The sequence below is a fragment of the Hyla sarda genome, unplaced genomic scaffold (assembly GCF_029499605.1).
Source record: "Hyla sarda isolate aHylSar1 unplaced genomic scaffold, aHylSar1.hap1 scaffold_253, whole genome shotgun sequence".
NCBI lineage: Eukaryota > Metazoa > Chordata > Amphibia > Anura > Hylidae > Hyla > Hyla sarda.
In genome coordinates, this window is record NW_026609218.1 from 351,929 (window position 1) to 373,928 (window position 22,000).

At 48.8% G+C, this 22,000-nt stretch overlaps 1 protein-coding gene across 1 annotated transcript in view; it reads right to left on the reverse strand.

Annotated features, from left to right (window-relative positions):
• LOC130323720 (integrin alpha-L-like) overlaps nt 1-19,646 on the reverse strand; it is a 31,927-nt gene extending 12,281 nt beyond the window's left edge. Inside the window, exons 1-4 of the mRNA XM_056553178.1 lie at nt 19,558-19,646; nt 17,626-17,705; nt 17,470-17,541; nt 8,391-8,463 (exon numbers count right to left, since the gene is read on the reverse strand). Coding sequence (XP_056409153.1) covers nt 8,391-8,463; nt 17,470-17,541; nt 17,626-17,705; nt 19,558-19,614 — 282 coding nt within the window. The 5' untranslated portion in view covers nt 19,615-19,646. The remainder of the gene's footprint in view (nt 1-8,390; nt 8,464-17,469; nt 17,542-17,625; nt 17,706-19,557) is intronic.
• Nucleotides 19,647-22,000: the final 2,354 nt, after the last annotated feature.

Genomic DNA, 22,000 nt, shown 5'->3' on the forward strand with positions numbered 1-22,000 from the left:
CACTGACCACAACACATGGAGGTGATGAGGGACACTACTGACCACAACACATGGAGGAGATGAGGGATACCAATGACAACAACACATGGAGGAGATGAGGGAGACCACTGACCACAACACATGGAGGTGATGAGGGACACTACTGACCACAACACATGGAGGAGATGAGGGATACCAATGACAACAACACATGGAGGAGATGGGGGAGACCACTGACCACAACACATGGAGGAGATGAGAGAGACCACTGACCACAACACATGGAGGAGATGGGGGAGACCACTGACCACAACACATGGAGGAGATGGGGGAGACCACTGACCATAACACATGGAGGAGATGGGGGAGACCACTGACCACAACACATGGAGGAGATGAGGGAGACCACTGACCACAACACATGGAGGAGATGGGGGACACTACTGACCACAACACATGGAGGAGATGAGGGAGACCACTGACCACAACAAATGGAGGAGATGGGGGAGACCAATGACCAAGACACATGGAGATGAGGGAGACCACTGACCACAACACACGGAGGAGATGGGGAGACCACTGACCACAAGACATGGAGGAGATGAGGGAGACCACTGACCACAACACATGGAGGAGATGAGGGAGACCACTGACCACAACACATGGAGGAGATGGGGGAGACCACTGAACACAACACACGGAGGAGATGGGGGAGACTACTGACCACAACACATGGAGGAAATGACGGAGACCACTGACCACAACACATGGAGGAAATGAGGGAGACCACTGACCACAACACATGGAGGAGATGGGGGAGACCACTGACCACAACACACTGAGGAGATGGGGGAGACTACTGACCACAACACATGGAGAGGGAGACCACTGACCGCAACACGTGGAGGAGATGGGGGAGACCACTGATCACAACACATGGAGGAGATGGGGGACACTACTGACCACAACACATGGAGGAGATGAGGGAGACCAATGACCAAGACACATGGAGACGAGGGAGACCACTGACCACAACACACGGAGGAGATGGGGAGACCACTGACCACAAGACATGGAGGAGATGAGGGAGACCACTGACCACAACACATGGAGGAGATGAGGGAGACCACTGACCACAACACATGGAGGAGATGGGGGAGACCACTGAACACAACACATGGAGGAGATGGGGGAGACTACTGACCACAACACATGGAGATGAGGGAGACCACTGACCACAACACATGGAGGAAATGAGGGAGACCACTGACCACAACACATGGGGGAGATGGGGGAGACTACTGACCACAACACATGGAGAGGGAGACCACTGACCGCAACACGTGGAGGAGATGGGGGAGACCACTGACCACAACACATGGAGGAGATGAGGGACACTACTGACCATAACACATGGAGGAGATGGGGGAGACCACTGACCACAACACATGGAGGAGATGAGGGAGACCACTGACCACAACACATCGAGGAGATGGGGGAGACCACTGACCACAACATATGGAGGAGATGAGGGAGACCACTGACCACAACACACGGAGGAGATGGGGGAGACCATTGACCACAACACATGGAGGAGATGGGGGAGACCACTGACCATAACACATGGAGGAGATGGGGGAGACCACTGACCACAACACATGGAGGAGATGGGGGAGACTACTGACCACAACATATGGAGATGAGGGAGACCACTGACCACAACACATGGAGATGAGGGAGACCACTGACCACAACACATGGAGGAGATGAGGGAGACCACTGACCGCAACACATGGAGGAGATGGGGGAGACCACTGAACACAACACATGGAGGAGATGGGGGAGACTACTGACCACAACACATGGAGATGAGGGAGACCACTGACCACAACACATGGAGGAAATGAGGGAGACCACTGACCACAACACACTGAGGAGATGGGGGAGACTACTGACCACAACACATGGAGAGGGAGACCACTGACCGCAACACGTGGAGGAGATGGGGGAGACCACTGACCACAAAACATGGAGGAGATGAGGGACACTACTGACCATAACACATGGAGGAGATGGGGGAGACCACTGACCACAACACATGGAGGAGATGAGGGAGACCACTGACCACAACACATGGAGGAGATGGGGGAGACCACTGACCACAACACATGGAGGAGATGAGGGAGACCACTGACCACAACACATGGAGGAGATGAGGGAGACCACTGACCACAACACATCGAGGAGATGGGGGAGACCACTGACCACAACATATGGAGGAGATGAGGGAGACCACTGACCACAACACACGGAGGAGATGGGGGAGACTACTGATCACAACACATGGAGGAGATGAGGGAGACCACTGACCACAACACATCGAAGAGATGGGGGAGACCACTGACCACAACACATGGAGGAGATGAGGGAGACCACTGACCACAACACATGGAGGAGATGGGGGAGACTACTGACCACAACATATGGAGATGAGGGAGACCACTGACCACAACACATGGAGATGAGGGAGACCACTGACCACAACACATGGAGGAGATGAGGGAGACCACTGACCACAACACATGGAGGAGATGAGGGAGACCACTGACCACAACACATGGAGGAGATGGGGGAGACCACTGACCACAACACATGGAGGAGATGGGGGAGACCACTGACCACAACACATGGAGGAGATGAGGGAGACCACTGACCACAACACATGGAGGAGATGGGGGAGACCACTGACCACAACACATGGAGGAGATGGGGGAGACCACTGACCAAGACACACGGAGGAGATGGGGGAGACCACTGACCAAGACACACAGAGGAGATGGGGGAGACCACTGACAAGACACACGGAGGAGATGGGGGAGACCACTGACCACAACACACGGAGGAGGTGGGGGAGACCACTGACCACAACACATGGAGGAGATGGGGGAGACCACTGACCACAACACATGGAGGAGATGGGGGAGACTACTGACCACAACACATGGAGATGAGGGAGACCACTGACCACAACACATGGAGGAGATGAGGGAGACCACTGACCACAACACATGGAGGAGATGGGGGAGACCACTGACCACAACACATGGAGGAGATGGGGGAGACCACTGACCACAACACATGGAGGAGATGGGGGAGACCACTGACCACAACACATGGAGGAGATGGGGGAGACCACTGACCACAACACATGGAGATGAGGGAGACCACTGGGGGGGCTGTGTATTTAGAGGGGGGGCTGTGTATATAGAGGGGGGCTGTGTATATATATAGAGGGGGGGCTGTGTATATAGAGGGGGGCTGTGTATATAGAGGGGGGCGTTGTATATAGAGGGGGGGCTGTGTATATAGAGGGGGGGCTGTGTATATAGAGGGGGGCTGTGTATATAGGGGGGGGGGCTGTGTATATAGAGGAGGGGGGAGCTGTGTATATAGAGGGGGGGCTGTGTATATAGAGGGGGGCTGTGTATATAGAGGGGGCTGTGTATATAGAGGGGGGGCTGTGTATATAGAGGGGGGCTGTGTATATAGAGGGGGGCTGTGTATATAGAGGGGGGGCTGTGTATATAGAGGGGGGGCTGTGTATATAGAGGGGGGCTGTGTATATAGAAGGGGGGCTGTGTATATAGAGGGGGGCTGTGCATATAGTGGGGGGGCTGTGTATATAGAGGGGGGGGGGCTGTGTATATAGAGGGGGGCGTTGTATATAGAGGGGGGCTGTGTATATAGAGGGGGGGCTGTGTATATAGAGGGGGGCTGTGTATATAGAGGGGGGCTGTGTATATAGAGGGGGGCTGTGTATATAGAGGGGGGCTGTGTATATAGAGGGGGGGCTGTGTATATAGAGGGGGGCTGTGCATATAGAGGGGGGGCTGTGCATATAGAGGGGGGCTGTGTATATAGAGGGGGGGCTGTGTATATAGAGGGGGGGCTGTATATATAGAGGGGGGCTGTGCATATAGAGGGGGGCTGTGCATATAGAGGGGGGCTGTGTATATAGAGGGGGGCTGTGTATAGAGGGGGGCTGTGTATATAGAGGGGGGCTGTGTATATAGAGGGGGGGCTGTGTATATAGAGGGGGGCTGTATATATAGAGGGGGGCTGTGTATATAGAGGGGGGCTGTGTATATAGAGGGGGGCTGTGTATACTAATAACCTGCAGCGTCATATGTCTTAGGGGGGCTGTGTATATAGAGGGGGCTGTGTATATAGAGGGGGCTGTGTATATAGAGGGGGGCTGTGTATATAGAGGGGGGCTGTGTATATAGAGGGGGGGCTGTGTATATAGAGGGGGGGCTGTGTATATAGAGGGGGGCTGTATATATAGAGGGGGGCTGTGTATATAGAGGGGGGCTGTGTATATAGAGGGGGGGCTGTGTATATAGAGGGGGGCTGTGTATATAGAGGGGGGCTGTGTATATAGAGGGGGGCTGTGTATATAGAGGGGGGGCTGTATATATAGAGGGGGGCTGTGTATATATAGAGGGGGGCTGTGTATATAGAGGGGGGCTGTGTATATAGAGGGGGGGCTGTGTATATAGAGGGGGGGCTGTGTATATAGAGGGGGGCTGTGTATACTAATAACCTGCAGCGTCCTATGTCTTAGGGGGGATTAAACTGTCAGAGTCACTGGTAGAGAAGGATCTGGGGGACTTGTAGATCACAGACTACAGAATAGCACAATGTCAGGCTGCTGCTTCCAAGGCCGGCAGGATATTGTCATGTATCAAAAGAGGCCTGGACTCCAGGGACAGGGACATAATACTCCCCCTTTATAAAGCATTGGTACAGTCTATAGTGTATAATACTCCCCCTTTATAAAGCATTGGTACAGTCTATAGTGTATAATACTCCCCCTTTATAAAGCATTGGTACAGTCTATAGTGTATAATACTCCCCCTTTATAAAGCATTGGTACAGTCTATAGTGTATAATACTCCCCCTTTATAAAGCATTGGTACAGTCTATAGTGTATAATACTCCCCCTTTATAAATCATTGGTACAGTCTATAGTGTATAATACTCCCCCTTTATAAAGCATTGGTACAGTCTATAGTGTATAATACTCCCCCTTTATAAAGCATTGGTACAGTCTATAGTGTATAATACTCCCCCTTTATAAAGCATTGGTACAGTCTATAGTGTATAATACTCCCCCTTTATAAAGCATTGGTACAGTCTATAGTGTATAATACTCCCCCTTTATAAAGCATTGGTACAGTCTATAGTGTATAATACTCCCCCTTTATAAAGTATTGGTACAGTCTATAGTGTATAATACTCCCCCTTTATAAAGCATTGGTACAGTCTATAGTGTATAATACTCCCCCTTTATAAAGCATTGGTACAGTCTATAGTGTATAATACTCCCCCTTTATAAAGCATTGGTACAGTCTATAGTGTATAATACTCCCCCTTTATAAAGCATTGGTACAGTCTATAGTGTATAATACTCCCCCTTTATAAAGCATTGGTACAGTCTATAGTGTATAATACTCCCCCTTTATAAAGCATCGGTACAGTCTGTAGTATATAATACTCCCCCTTTATAAAGCATTGGTACAGTCTATAGTGTATAATACTCCCCCTTTATAAAGCATTGGTACAGTCTATAGTGTATAATACTCCCCCTTTATAAATCATTGGTACAGTCTATAGTGTATAATACTCCCCCTTTATAAATCATTGGTACAGTCTATAGTGTATAATACTCCCCCTTTATAAAGCATTGGTACAGTCTATAGTGTATAATACTCCCCCTTTATAAAGCATTGGTACGGCCTCACCTGGAATATGCTGTTCAGTTTTGGGCACCTGTCCATAAAAGGGACACTGCGGAGCTGGAAAGGGTGCAGAGACGCGCGACTAAACTAATATGGGGCCTGGAACATCTTAGCTATGAGGAGCGATTAAAGGAGTTACAATTGTTTAGTCTTGAGAAGAGACGTATAAGGGGGGATATGATAAACGTATATAAGTATATAAATGGCCCATACAAAAAATATGGAGAAAAACTGTTCCAGGTTAAACCCCCCCAAAGGACAAGGGGGCACTCCCTCCGTCTGGAGAAGAAAAGGTTTAGTCTAAAGGGGCGACACGCCTTCTTTACCGTGAGGACTGTGAATTTATGGAACGGTCTACCTCAGGAACTGGTCACAGCAGGAACAATTAACAGCTTTAAAACAGGATTAGATACATTCCTGGAACAAAATAACATTAATGCTTATGAAGAAATATAAAATCTCATCCCTTCCCCTTACACCCTGCACTTCATTCCCTGGTTGGACTTGATGGACGTCTGTCTTTTTTCAACCATACTAACTATGTAACTACTAACTATGAGACCACTGACCAAGACACATGGATGAGATGGGGGAGACCACTGACCAAGACACATGGATGAGATGGGGGAGACCACTGACCACAACACATGGAGGAGATGGGGGAGACTACTGACCACAACACATGGAGGAGATGGGGGAGACCACTGACCACAACACATGGAGGAGATGGGGGAGACCACTGACCACAACACATGGAGGAGATGGGGGAGACCACTGACCAAGACACATGGATGAGATGGGGGAGACCACTGACCAAGACAAATGGATGAGATGGGGGAGACCACTGACCAAGACACATGGATGAGATGGGGGAGACCACTGACCAAGACACATGGAGGAGATGGGGGAGACCACTGACCAAGACACATGGATGAAATGGGGGAGACCACTGACCACAACACATGGAGGAGATGGGGGAGACCACTGACCACAACACATGGAGGAGATGGGGGAGACCACTGACCACAACACATGGAGGAGATGGGGGAGACCACTGACCAAGACACATGGATGAGATGGGGGAGACCACTGACCAAGACAAATGGATGAGATGGGGGAGACCACTGACCAAGACACATGGATGAGATGGGGGAGACCACTGACCAAGACACATGGAGGAGATGGGGGAGACCACTGACCAAGACACATGGATGAGATGGGGGAGACCACTGACCAAGACACATGGATGAGATGGGGGAGACCACTGACCACAACACATGGAGGAGATGGGGGAGACCACTGACCACAACACATGGAGGAGATGGGGGAGACCACTGACCACAACACATGGAGGAGATGGGGGAGACCACTGACCACAACACATGGAGGAGATGGGGGAGACCACTGACCACAACACATGGAGGAGATGGGGGAGACCACTGACCACAACACATGGAGGAGATGGGGGAGACCACTGACCACAACACATGGAGGAGATGGGGGAGACCACTGACCAAGACACATGGATGAGATGGGGGAGACCACTGACCAAGACAAATGGATGAGATGGGGGAGACCACTGACCAAGACACATGGATGAGATGGGGGAGACCACTGACCAAGACACATGGAGGAGATGGGGGAGACCACTGACCAAGACACATGGATGAGATGGGGGAGACCACTGACCACAACACATGGAGGAGATGGGGGAGACCACTGACCACAACACATGGAGGAGATGGGGGAGACCACTGACCACAACACATGGAGGAGATGGGGGAGACCACTGACCACAACACATGGAGGAGATGGGGGAGACCACTGACCAAGACACATGGATGAGATGGGGGAGACCACTGACCAAGACAAATGGATGAGATGGGGGAGACCACTGACCAAGACACATGGATGAGATGGGGGAGACCACTGACCAAGACACATGGAGGAGATGGGGGAGACCACTGACCAAGACACATGGATGAGATGGGGGAGACCACTGACCAAGACACATGGATGAGATGGGGGAGACCACTGACCACAACACATGGAGGAGATGGGGGAGACCACTGACCACAACACATGGAGGAGATGGGGGAGACCACTGACCACAACACATGGAGGAGATGGGGGAGACCACTGACCACAACACATGGAGGAGATGGGGGAGACCACTGACCACAACACATGGAGGAGATGGGGGAGACCACTGACCACAACACATGGAGGAGATGGGGGAGACCACTGACCACAACACATGGAGGAGATGGGGGAGACCACTGACCACAACACATGGAGGAGATGAGGGAGACCACTGACCACAACACATGGGGGAGATGGGGGAGACCACTGACCACAACACATGGAGGAGATGGGGGAGACCACTGACCACAACACATGGGGGAGATGGGGGAGACCACTGACCACAACACATGGGGGAGATGGGGGAGACCACTGACCACAACACATGGAGGAGATGGGGGAGACCACAACACGGAGGAGATGGGGGAGACCACTGACCACAACACATGGATGAGATGGGGGAGACCACAACACATGGATGAGATGGGGGAGACCACTGACCACAATACATGGAGGAGATGGAGTCACCTTATATCTGTGAGTGGCTTTTGCGCTCATGTCCGTTTTGGTGATTGGGACGTGTTTTGTTGAGTTTTCCACTCTGTTTTTAAAAGAAAATGTGATTTATTCTAAGATCTGCAGAACATAATACCTGAAGAAACATCAACCACAGAAACCACAACATGACCTTCCTGGTCAGAGACAGGATAGTGACCAGGGACAGGATGGTCACCGGAGACAGAATAGTGACCAGGGACAGGATAGTGACCAGGGACAGGATAGTTACCAGGGACAGGATGGTCACCAGAGACAGGATAGTGACCAGGGACAGGATAGTGACCAGGGACAGGATAGTGACCAGGGACAGGATAATGACCAGGGACAGGATAGTGACCAGGGACAGGATGGTCACCAGAAACAGGATAGTGACCAGGGACAGGATGGTCACCAGAGACAGGATAGTGACCAGGGACAGGATAGTGACCAGGGACAGGATGGTCACCAGAGACAGGATAGTGACCAGGGACAGGATAGTGACCAGGGACAGGATGGTCACCAGATAAAGGATATTGACCAGGGACAGGATGGTCACCAGAGACAGGATAGTGACCAGGGAGAGGACAGTGACCAGGGACAGGATAGGGACCAGGGAGAGGATAGTGACCAGAGACAGGATAGTGACCAGGGACAGGATGGTCACCAGAGACAGGATAGTGACCAGGGACAGGATAGTGATCAGGGACAGGATGGTCACCAGAAACAGGATAGTGACCAGGGACAGGATGGTCACCAGAGACAGGATAGTGACCAGGGACAGGATGGTCACCAGAGACAGGATAGTGACCAGGGACAGGATAGTGACCAGGGACAGGATGGTCACCGGAGACAGGATAGTGACCAGGGACAGGATAGTGACCAGGGACAGGATGGTCACCAGATAAAGGATAGTGACCAGGGACAGGATGGTCACCAGAGACAGGATAGTGACCAGGGAGAGGACAGTGACCAGGGACAGGATAGGGACCAGGGAGAGGATAGTGACCAGAGACAGGATAGTGACCAGGGAGAGGACAGTGACCAGGGACAGGACAGTTATCAGGAAGAGGATAGTGACCAGGGACAGGACAGTGACCAGGGACAGGATAGTGACCAGGGACAGGATAGGGACCAGGGACAGGATAAGGACCAGGGACAGGACAGTGACCAGGGACAGGAAAGTGACCAGGGACAGGATAGTGACCAGGAACAGTATAGTGACCAGGGACAGGATAATGACCAGGGACAGGATAGTGACCAGGGACAGGATAAGGACCAGGAACAGGATAGTGACCAGGGACAGGATAGTGACCAGGGACAGGATAGTGACCAGGGACAGGATAGTGACCAGGGACAGGATAAGGACCAGGAACAGGATAGTGACCAGGGACAGGATAGTGACCAGGGACAGGATAGTGACCAGGGACAGGATAAGGACCAGGAACAGGATAGTGACCAGGGACAGGATAGTGACCAGGGACAGGATAGTGACCAGGGACAGGATAGTGACCAGGGACAGGATAGGGACCAGCGACAGGATTTTTTGTGATATTTCTCACAAGTTGCATCTTAGCTTTTTATTTTTGCTTTTCAACATCCAACACTTCATACTTTGGGGGGAGATATTCAAAAACTCCTGTAATTTCAGTTCCGGCGATATTAATAATTATTTATTTTTTCCTCCGGGAGTTAATTTTCATTGCCAAATTTGGCACCAATTGTTTTTTAGCTGCCACCATATTGTTTTTTTTTTGTGCCAAAATTACCACAGTTGGCGGCAAAATCGGCAATTTTGGTGTCAAATTTTACATCCTGAAAATTCTGCTGTCAGCATCTCATGTAGTATTCCGTAATTACCAGCGCCCAGACATAAAACATTTATAGGGCTTAAATGTGGGTTCAGGCGCAGTGACCAGGAAATATATTTATCTTTTAAATAACATTTGCCAATAATGATTATTTATTTTTCAATAATTGATTAAATAACACCTTCTCCCAAAAAACTAAAGAAAAAAGAAAAAAAACTACAACCATTTCTGTGGTTTCTACACTAGTAAAGAGCTGGGGGGGGAATTTTTGATGTAAAATGGACTCTCACCCAATCTATCCTGTGAAACATGAAATGGATATAGCCACGCCCACTTTTGAAAAGCTGGTGTAAACCTTGGATCATTCTCATGTAAAACACCTTGAATATCTCATGTGAACTCTTTTACGCCAAAATTGTGGTGCGAAACCCAAAAATTTTTATGTGAAGAGTTTTGAATATGACCCCAATGTGTTTACTTGATTACCTCATCCCCTCCTTATCTACTGCCGCTACCCTCTTACTCTTCTCCTTATCTACTGCTGCTACCCTCTTACTCTTCTCCTGATCTGTTATGCTATCCTCTTACTCTTCTCCTGATCTTATATGCTATCCTCTTACTCTTCTCCTGATCTTATATGCTATCCTCTTACTCTTCTCCTGATCTGTTATGCTATCCTCTTACTCTGCTCCTGATCTTATATGCTATCCTCTTACTCTGCTCCTGATCTTATATGCTATCCTCTTACTCTTCTCCTGATCTTATATGCTATCCTCTTACTCTTCTCCTGATCTTATATGCTATCCTCTTACTCTTCTCCTGATCTTATATGCTATCCTCTTACTCTTCTCCGGATCTGTTATGCTACCCTCTTACTCTTCTCCTGATCTGTTATGCTATCCTCTTACTCTGCTCCTGATCTTATATGCTATCCTCTTACTCTTCTCCTGATCTTATATGCTATCCTCTTACTCTTCTCCTGATCTTTTATGCTATCCTCTTACTCTTCTCCTGATCTTATATGCTATCCTCTTACTCTTCTCCTGATCTTATATGCTATCCTCTTACTCTTCTCCTGATCTTATATGCTATCCTCTTACTCTTCTCCTGATCTGTTATGCTATCCTCTTACTCTTCTCCGGATCTGTTATGCTATCCTCTTACTCTTCTCCTGATCTTATATGCTATCCTCTTACTCTTCTCCTGATCTGTTATGCTATCCTCTTACTCTTTTCCTGATCTTATATGCTATCCTCTTACTCTTCTCCTGATCTGTTATGCTATCCTCTTACTCTTCTCCGGATCTGTTATGCTATCCTCTTACTCTTCTCCTGATCTTATATGCTATCCTCTTACTCTTCTCCTGATCTTTTATGCTATCCTCTTACTCTGCTCCTGATCTTATATGCTATCCTCTTACTCTTCTCCTGATCTTATATGCTATCCTCTTACTCTTCTCCTGATCTTTTATGCTATCCTCTTACTCTGCTCCTGATCTTATATGCTATCCTCTTACTATTCTCCTGATCTTATATGCTATCCTCTTACTCTTCTCCTGATCTTATATGCTATCCTCTTACTCTTCTCCTGATCTTTTATGCTATCCTCTTACTCTTCTCCTCATCTTTTATGCTATCCTCTTACTCTTCTCCTGATCTTTTATGCTATCCTCTTACTCTGCTCCTGATCTTATATGCTATCCTCTTACTCTTCTCCTGATCTTATATGCTATCCTCTTACTCTTTTCCTTATCTTTTATGCTATCCTCTTACTCTTCTCCTGATCTTTTATGCTATCCTCTTACTCTTCTCCGGATCTTTTATGCTATCCTCTTACTCTTCTCCGGATCTGTTATGCTATCCTCTTACTCTGCTCCTGATCTTATATGCTATCCTCTTACTCTTCTCCTGATCTTATATGCTATCCTCTTACTCTTCTCCTGATCTGTTATGCTATCCTCTTACTCTGCTCCTGATCTTATATGCTATCCTCTTACTCTGCTCCTGATCTTATATGCTATCCTCTTACTCTTCTCCTGATCTTATATGCTATCCTCTTACTCTTCTCCTGATCTTATATGCTATCCTCTTACTCTTCTCCGGATCTGTTATGCTATCCTCTTACTCTGCTCCTGATCTTATATGCTATCCTCTTACTCTTCTCCTGATCTTATATGCTATCCTCTTACTCTTCTCCTGATCTTTTATGCTATCCTCTTACTCTTCTCCTGATCTTATATGCTATCCTCTTACTCTTCTCCTGATCTGTTATGCTATCCTCTTACTCTTCTCCTGATCTTATATGCTATCCTCTTACTCTTCTCCTGATCTTATATGCTATCCTCTTACTCTTCTCCTGATCTGTTATGCTATCCTCTTACTCTTCTCCGGATCTGTTATGCTATCCTCTTACTCTTCTCCTGATCTTATATGCTATCCTCTTACTCTTCTCCTGATCTTATATGCTATCCTCTTACTCTTCTCCTGATCTTTTATGCTATCCTCTTACTCTTCTCCTCATCTTTTATGCTATCCTCTTACTCTTCTCCTGATCTTTTATGCTATCCTCTTACTCTGCTCCTGATCTTATATGCTATCCTCTTACTCTTCTCCTGATCTTATATGCTATCCTCTTACTCTTTTCCTTATCTTTTATGCTATCCTCTTACTCTTCTCCGGATCTGTTATGCTATCCTCTTACTCTTCTCCGGATCTTTTATGCTATCCTCTTACTCTTCTCCGGATCTTTTATGCTATCCTCTTACTCTTCTCCGGATCTGTTATGCTATCCTCTTACTCTTCTCCTGATCTTATATGCTATCCTCTTACTCTTCTCCTGATCTTTTATGCTATCCTCTTACTCTTCTCCTCATCTTTTATGCTATCCTCTTACTCTTCTCCTGATCTTATATGCTATCCTCTTACTCTTCTCCTGATCTTATATGCTATCCTCTTACTCTTCTCCGGATCTGTTATGCTATCCTCTTACTCTTCTCCTGATCTTTTATGCTATCCTCTTACTCTTCTCCGGATCTGTTATGCTATCCTCTTACTCTTCTCCTGATCTTTTATGCTATCCTCTTACTCTTCTCCTGATCTGTTATGCTATCCTCTTACTCTTCTCCTGATCTGTTATGCTATCCTCTTACTCTTCTCCTGATCTTTTATGCTATCCTCTTACTTTTTTCCTGATCTTTTATGCTACCCTCTTACTCTTCTCCGGATCTGTTATGCTATCCTCTTACTCTGCTCCTGATCTTATATGCTATCCTCTTACTCTTTTCCTGATCTTATATGCTATCCTCTTACTCTTCTCCTGATCTTTTATGCTATCCTCTTACTCTGCTCCTGATCTTATATGCTATCCTCTTACTCTTCTCCTGATCTTATATGCTATCCTCTTACTCTTCTCCGGATCTGTTATGCTATCCTCTTACTCTTCTCCTGATCTTTTATGCTATCCTCTTACTCTTCTCCTGATCTGTTATGCTATCCTCTTACTCTTCTCCTGATCTTTTATGCTATCCTCTTACTCTGCTCCTGATCTTATATGCTATCCTCTTACTCTTCTCCTGATCTTTTATGCTATCCTCTTACTCTTCTCCGGATCTGTTATGCTATCCTCTTACTCTTTTCCTTATCTTTTATGCTATCCTCTTACTCTTTTCCTTATCTTTTATGCTATCCTCTTACTCTTCTCCTTATCTGTTATGCTATCCTCTTACTCTTCTCCTGATCTGTTATGCTATCCTCTTACTCTTCTCCTGATCTTTTATGCTATCCTCTTACTCTTCTCCGGATCTGTTATGCTATCCTCTTACTTTTTTCCTGATCTTTTATGCTACCGTCTTACTCTTCTCCTGATCTTATATGCTATCCTCTTACTCTGCTCCTGATCTTATATGCTATCCTCTTACTCTTCTCCTGATCTTTTATGCTATCCTCTTACTCTTCTCCTGATCTTTTATGCTATCCTCTTACTCTTCTCCGGATCTGTTATGCTATCCTCTTACTCTTTTCCTTATCTTTTATGCTATCCTCTTACTCTTTTCCTTATCTTTTATGCTATCCTCTTACTCTTCTCCTGATCTGTTATGCTATCCTCTTACTCTTCTCCTGATCTGTTATGCTATCCTCTTACTCTTCTCCTGATCTTTTATGCTATCCTCTTACTCTTCTCCGGATCTGTTATGCTATCCTCTTACTTTTTTCCTGATCTTTTATGCTACCGTCTTACTCTTCTCCTGATCTTATATGCTATCCTCTTACTCTGCTCCTGATCTTATATGCTATCCTCTTACTCTTCTCCTGATCTTTTATGCTATCCTCTTACTCTTCTCCTGATCTTTTATGCTATCCTCTTACTCTTCTCCTGATCTTTTATGCTATCCTCTTACTCTTCTCCTGATCTTTTATGCTATCCTCTTACTCTTCTTTTTATTTTTTTACAAATTTACTCCTATTCTCCCTCACTCATCTGTATTCCATCTTGTCTTCTCCTTGTCCACTCTTAATCTCCTCCTGATCTACCCCTAATATACTCCTGATGTCCTCTTTGTCTCCTCCTCTTCTCATCTGCTCCTCATTTCTTCCTATTCTCCTCTTTGTCTCCATGTTATCTTCTCATCTCCTCCTCATCTCATCTCCTCCTCATGTCTTCCTATTCTCCTATTTGTGGTGGCCCAGTACAGGAGGTGTTACCCCGTGCTCCTGCTGTCCTGTCAGGCAGCCTCCTTCAGTGTCCCCCAAGGTCCCTGGACTTGTTTCCCCATTGTAAATATGTTTTACCATGTAAAGTGTTATAAAATGTAATGTTGCTTTAAGAGTTATACCATGTGATATGTCATGTGATTGTTACCCAGGAGGTATCAGTGACCAGGTGATCCCAGGGGTGACCTATGGGCTCCCTGCTAGTCTCCCCATATAAGCCCTGGGTGGGGCTTCTCTCTCTTCTGCTGAGGTCCAGTGCAGTCTTGTCTAGTGTGTGTGTCCAGAGTGTTGGAGACCGCAAAGTCCAGTCCTGCAGCCGCCATCAAGTCAAGTAAGATAAAGTCACAGTTTATGAGTCAAGTCAAGTCAGTCCCTGTCATCTGTCAAGTCAGTGTGGTCTGCATTCAATTGTCCAGTCCTACTACAAGTCTCAGCAAGCCCTTAAGGTCTCTGCGTCACTGGTCACCTCCTTGGGCCCTGGCTGAACTGTATAGACTTTACCATCTGTCTACCCTCAGTAAAGCTACCATTGTCCGTAACTTGGCGTCAGAGTCTTTATTGCCCCCGTGCCTAGTCCAGGATCCAGCGGGATTAACTTCGGGTGGTTATAGACTAAACCGCGCCCTGGCGTCACAAATACAAGGGGTTAATGCCATCTGCCCCTAGGGTAACAAAATCTGCCCTGCAGCACACACCCCGCCACCACATATTTGTCTCCTCATCTCCTCCTCATCTTCTGAACTTCTCCTCCACTCCCTCTTATCTTTTCCTCTTTTTTTCGTCACCTCCTTATTGCCTTTTGTTCTCCTCTGTATCTTCTCCTGATCATTTTTGACCCCCCTTCAATCTCTTCTTGGTCTTCTCCTAATCTCCTCCTAATATCCTTCTGATCTTCTCATCTCTTTCTCATCTACTACCCCTGTCCTCTTCATCACCTCTTTGACTCCTTTTCATATTCTCCTTCTCTCCTTTATGCATCCTCCTTGTCTTCCTCTGATTTCCTTCTTGTCTCCTCCTGTCCTTCTGGCCTGCTGCTGATCTCCTCATCCCCTTCTGATCTTCTTTTGTTCTTCTTCTCCTGATTTTCTTTTTGACAACTCATGATTGCCTTTTGATCTCTTCATCTCCTCCCGTTCTTCTTCTGAACTCCTCCTCTTTTCCTCCTGATCCCATTTGATCTCCTCATGATCTCCTCTTGGTCTCCCCATGATCTTCTCTTGATCTCCTCATGATCTCCTCTTTGTCTCCTTAGAATCTCCTCTTGGTCTCCTCTTTGTCTCCTTAGAATCTCCTCATGATCGCCTCATGATCTCCTCATGATCGCCTCATGATCTCCTCTTTGTCTCCTTAGAATCTCCTCATGATCGCCTCATGATCTCCTCTTGGTCTCAGTTTCTTATCTCATTTTGATCTCCTTTTGATCTCCTCTTGATCTTCTCTTGGTCTCCTCATGATCTCTTTATTTCCTCATGAGCTCCTCATGATCTCTTCTTGGTCTAGTCCTGATCTTATTTAGTTTTTTCCCCCTGTATGTCCTCATGATCTCCCCTTGATCTACTCTTGATCTCATCTTGATCTCCTCATTGTCTCCTCATGATCTCCTCTTTGTCTCCTTATCTCCTCTTGGTCTCCTCATGATCTCTTCTTGGTCTGGTCCTGATCTTATTCCCCCCCCCCCACCCCCTGTATCTCCTCATGATCTCCTCTTGATCTCCTTATCTCCTCTTGGTCTCCTCATGATCTCTTCTTGGTCTGGTCCTGATCTTATCCCCCCCCCCCAGTATCTCCTCATGATCTCCTCTTGATCTCCTCTTGGTCTCCTCATGACCTCTTCTTGGTCTGGTCCTGATCTTATTTTTTCCCCTGTATGTCCTCATAGTCTCCTCTTGATCTCCTTATATCCTCTTTGTCTCCTCATGATCTCTTCTTGGTCTGGTCCTGGTCTTATTTAGTCTTTTCCCTGTATCTCCTCATGATCTCCTTCTGACCATAATACATAGAGGAGGTGGAGGACAATTATGTTACATGTGTCTCTAGTTCTCCCACCAGTACACTCTATTGCTTTTTCAAGATGGCCATGGGTTCAGTGTGGCTTTTTATTTCTTCTTTCTGTCTCTATAATGGCCAGGTACACAGACCTAGTGTTCCAGAAGCTTCTCACAAAGTGGCAGATCTTTCTCCTGATTCATACTGATCCCTATGGGTGTTCAGCTGACGGCAGGCTTTATGATCCCGTCATTCCTCGGGGTTGTCCATTTGGGACAGTACCTGGGACAGCTCAGCTCCAATATACACTTCATGCTTCATTGATTTGGCCATTGGGTCGGTTTCTCATTACTGTGAAATTTCCAGTTTACACCAGCAAAATGACAAAAGTGACACAACAGGGATCCTCAGTGTACATGTCCACATGCCTCTTCAGTAACACCTGGATGACCTACCTAGACATCTGCAGAACATTGCTCTGTCTGCTCTACCTCTCACCATATATTGCCCTAACCTGCAGAGCATCCCCTTCTGTAGCTCATTCTACTTGGCCAGGTATGGACTCACCGGCTGATGATGTGGATTGGGTAGAGAACGGGCACCTCATGTTCTGTGCTGCTGGAGGTTATATTTCCGTCACTGTCAAAAGATGATAAAATGACAAACTGTGAACCTGAGGACGGATCTCCCACATCCCTGGTGAGCAGGTGGTGCAGCTCTTACCTTGTCACATTGATGGCCAGGAGAATGTGGTCGGCCCAGGACATGTTGGAAGCGATGCTGAACATGATCTGGATAACGGCCTGAGGAGCAGGGAGAAATGCTCTAAACATGGTTCCCTTGTGCGGCTAGGCCCCCTTCTCCATCACTAGTGCCCCCCCCCATTTCCATCACTAGTGCCCCCCTTCCATCACTAGTGCCCCCCAGTCTCCATCACTAGTGCCCCCCAGTCTCAATCACTACTGCCCCCCGTCTCCATCACTAGTGCCCCCCAGTCTCCATCACTAGTGCCCCCCAGTCTCCATCACTAGTGCCCCCCAGTCTACATTACTAGTGCCCCCCAGTCTCCATCACTAGTGCCCCCCAGTCTCCATCACTAGTGCCCCCCAGTCTCCATCACTGGTGCCCCCCAGTCTCCATCACTAGTGCCCCCCGTCTCCATCACTAGTGCCCCCCGTCTCCATCACTAGTGCCCCCCAGTCTACATTACTAGTGCCCCCCAGTCTCCATCACTAGTGCCCCCCAGTCTCCATCACTAGTGCCCCCCAGTCTACATTACTAGTGCCCCCCAGTCTCCATCACTAGTGCCCCCCAGTCTCCATCACTAGTGCCCCCCAGTCTCCATCACTGGTGCCCCCCAGTCTCCATCACTAGTGCCCCCCGTCTCCATCACTAGTGCCCCCCGTCTCCATCACTAGTGCCCCCCCGTCTCCATCACTAGTGCCCCCGCCTCTATCACTAGTGCCCCCCGTCTCCATCACTGGTGCCCCCCAGTCTCCATCACTAGTGCCCCCCCTCTACATCACTAGTGCCCCCCGTCTCCATCATTTGTGTCCCCGCCTCTATCACTAGTGCCCCCCGTCTCCATCACTGGTGCCCCCCAGTCTCCATCACTAGTGCCCTCCGTCTCCATCACTAGTGCCCCCGTCTCCATCACTAGTGCCCCCCGTCTCCATCACTAGTGCCCCCGCCTCTATCACTAGTGCCCCCGCCTCTATTACAAGTGCCCCCTGTCTCCATCACTAGTCCCCCCCCATCACTAGTGCCCCCCATCACTAGTGCCCCCATCACTAGTGCCCCCCGTCTCCATCACTTGCGTCGCCCGCCTCCATCATTAGTGCCCCCTGCCTCCATCATTAGTGCCCCCGCCTCCATCACTAGTGCCTCCGGCCTCAATCACTAGTGCCCCCCCCTTCCATCACTAGTGCCCCTGTCTCCATCACTAGTGCCCCCCAGTCTACATCACTAGTGCCCCCCAGTCTCCATCACTAGTGCCCCCCAGTCTCCATCACTAGTGCCCCCCAGTCTCCATCACTAGTGCCCCCCGTCTCCATCACTGGTGCCCCCCAGTCTCTATCACTAGTGCCCCCCGTCTCTATCACTAGTGCCCCCCGTCTCCATCACTAGTGCCCCCGCCTCTATCACTAGTGCCCCCCGTCTCCATCACTGGTGCCCCCCGTCTCCATCACTAGTGCCCCCCGTCTCCATCACTGGTGCCCCCCAGTCTCCATCACTAGTGCCCCCCGTCTCCATCACTAGTGCCCCCCGTCTCCATCACTAGTGCCCCCGCCTCTATCACTGGTGCCCCCCAGTCTCCATCACTGGTGCCCCCGCCTCTATCACAAGTGCCCCCGCCTCTATCACAAGTGCCCCCTGTCTCCATCACTAGTCCCCCCCCATCACTAGTGCCCCCCATCACTAGTGCCCCCATCACTAGTGCCCCCCGTCTCCATCACTTGCGTCGCCCGCCTCCATCATTAGTGCCCCCTGCCTCCATCATTAGTGCCCCCGCCTCCATCACTAGTGCCTCCGGCCTCAATCACTAGTGCCCCCCCCTTTCATCACTAGTGCCCCTGTCTCCATCTCTAGTGCCCCCCCCTCCATCACTAGTGCCCCTGTCTCCATCTCTAGTGCCACCCTTCCATCTTGTCTAACCTTGACTCTTCTCCTCAGATAAGGGTGGCTGACATTACACATCAGTATTTGCTCCATGACGTCACTACACACCACAGAGATCCGCTGAGAGGCCTAAAGACAGGAGGAGGACATGGTTAGTGCTCATATATCCTATATATATTATATATATCACACACATATACATCATATAGACAGGAGGAGGACATGGTTAGTGATCATATATCCTATATATATCATATATCACACACATATACATCATATAGACAGGGGGAGGACATGGTTAGTGATCATATATCCTATATATCATATATCACACACATATACATCATATAGACAGGGGGAGGACATGGTTAGTGATCATATATCCTATATATATCATATATCACACACATATTGTCACGATGCCGGCTGGCAGGTAGTGGATCCTCTGTGCCAGAGAGGGATTGGCGTGGACCGTGCTAGAGGATCGGTTCTAAGTCACTACTGGTTTTCACCAGAGCCCGCCGCAAAGCGGGATGGTCTTGCTGCGGCGGTAGTGACCAGGTCGTATCCCCTAGCAACGGCTCAACCTCTCTGGCTGCTGAAGATAGGCGCGGTACAAGGGAGTAGACAGAAGCAAGGTCGGACGTAGCAGAAGGTCGGGGCAGGCAGCAAGGATCGTAGTCAGGGGCAACGGCAGAAGGTCTGGAATCACAGGCAAGGAACACACAAGGAACGCTTTCACTGGCACTAGGGCAACAAGATCCGGCGAGGGAGTGAAGGGGAAGTGAGGTGATATAGGGAAGTGCACAGGTGTAAACACTAATTGGAACCACTGCACCAATCAGCGGTGCAGTGGCCCTTTAAATCGCAAAGACCCGGCGCGCGCGCGCCCTAGGGAGCGGGGCCGCGCGCGCCGGGACAGAACTGACGGGGAGCGAGTAAGGTACGGGAGCCGGGGTGCGCATCGCGAGCGGGCGCTACCCGCATCGCGAATCGCATCCCGGCCGGAGGTAGTAACGCAGCGCCCCGGGTCCGTGGAACCGACCGGGGCGCTGCAGTGAGGGAAGTGTAGCGAGCGCTCCGGGGAGGAGCGGGGACCCGGAGCGCTCGGCGTAACAGTACCCCCCCCCTTGGGTCTCCCCCTCTTCTTGGGGCCTGAGAACCTGAGGATCAGACTTTTGTCCAGGATATTGTCCTCAGGTTCCCAGGACCTCTCTTCTGGACCACAACCCTCCCAATCCACTAAAAAAAAAGTTCTTCCCCTGACCTTTTTAGAGGCCAAAATCTCTTTGACAGAGAAGATGTCCGAGGAGCCGGAAACAGGAGTGGGAGGAACAGATTTAGGAGAAAAACGGTTGAGGATGAGAGGTTTAAGAAGAGAGACGTGAAAGGCATTAGGGATACGAAGAGAAGGAGGAAGAAGAAGTTTGTAAGAGACAGGATTAATTTGACACAAAACTTTAAAAGGACCAAGATAGCGTGGTCCCAACTTATAGCTCGGGACACGGAAACGGACATATTTAGCGGAGAGCCATACCTTGTCTCCAGGGGAAAAAATGGGAGGAGCTCTTCTTTTCTTATCTGCGAATCTCTTCATGCGAGAAGAAGCCTGTAAGAGAGAATTTTGGGTCTCTTTCCATATGGTGGAAAGATCACGAGAAATTTCATCCACAGCGGGCAGACCAGAGGGCAAGGGGGTAGGGAGGGGGGGAAGAGGGTGACGGCCGTACACCACGAAAAACGGAGATTTGGAGGAAGATTCAGAGATTCTGAAATTATACGAGAATTCGGCCCAAGGTAGAAGATCTGCCCAGTCATCCTGGCGGGAGGAAACAAAATGTCGTAAATAGTCACCCAAGATCTGGTTAATTCTCTCTACTTGTCCATTGGATTGAGGATGGTATGCAGAAGAAAAATTTAATTTAATCTTGAGTTGTTTACAGAGAGCCCTCCAGAATTTAGACACAAATTGGACGCCTCTATCCGAGACGATCTGTGTAGGCAACCCGTGAAGACGAAAAATGTGTACAAAAAATTGTTTAGCCAACTGAGGCGCTGAAGGAAGACCAGGAAGAGGGATGAAATGTGCCATTTTGGAGAATCGATCAACGACCACCCAAATAACAGTGTTGCCATGGGATGGGGGTAAGTCAGTAATAAAATCCATACCAATCAGAGACCAAGGTTGTTCGGGGACAGGTAGAGGATGAAGAAAACCAGCGGGCTTCTGGCGAGGAGTCTTATCCCGGGCACAGATAGTGCAGGCTCGCACAAAGTCCACCACATCAGTCTCTAGAGTCGGCCACCAATAGAAGCGAGAGATGAGTTGCACAGATTTCTTGATGCCCGCATGACCTGCGAGATGGGAGGAGTGACCCCATTTGAGGATCCCAAGGCGTTGGCGTGGAGAAACAAAGGTCTTTCCTGGAGGAGTTTGCCTGATGGAGGCTGGAGAAGTGGAAATCAGGCAGTCAGGAGG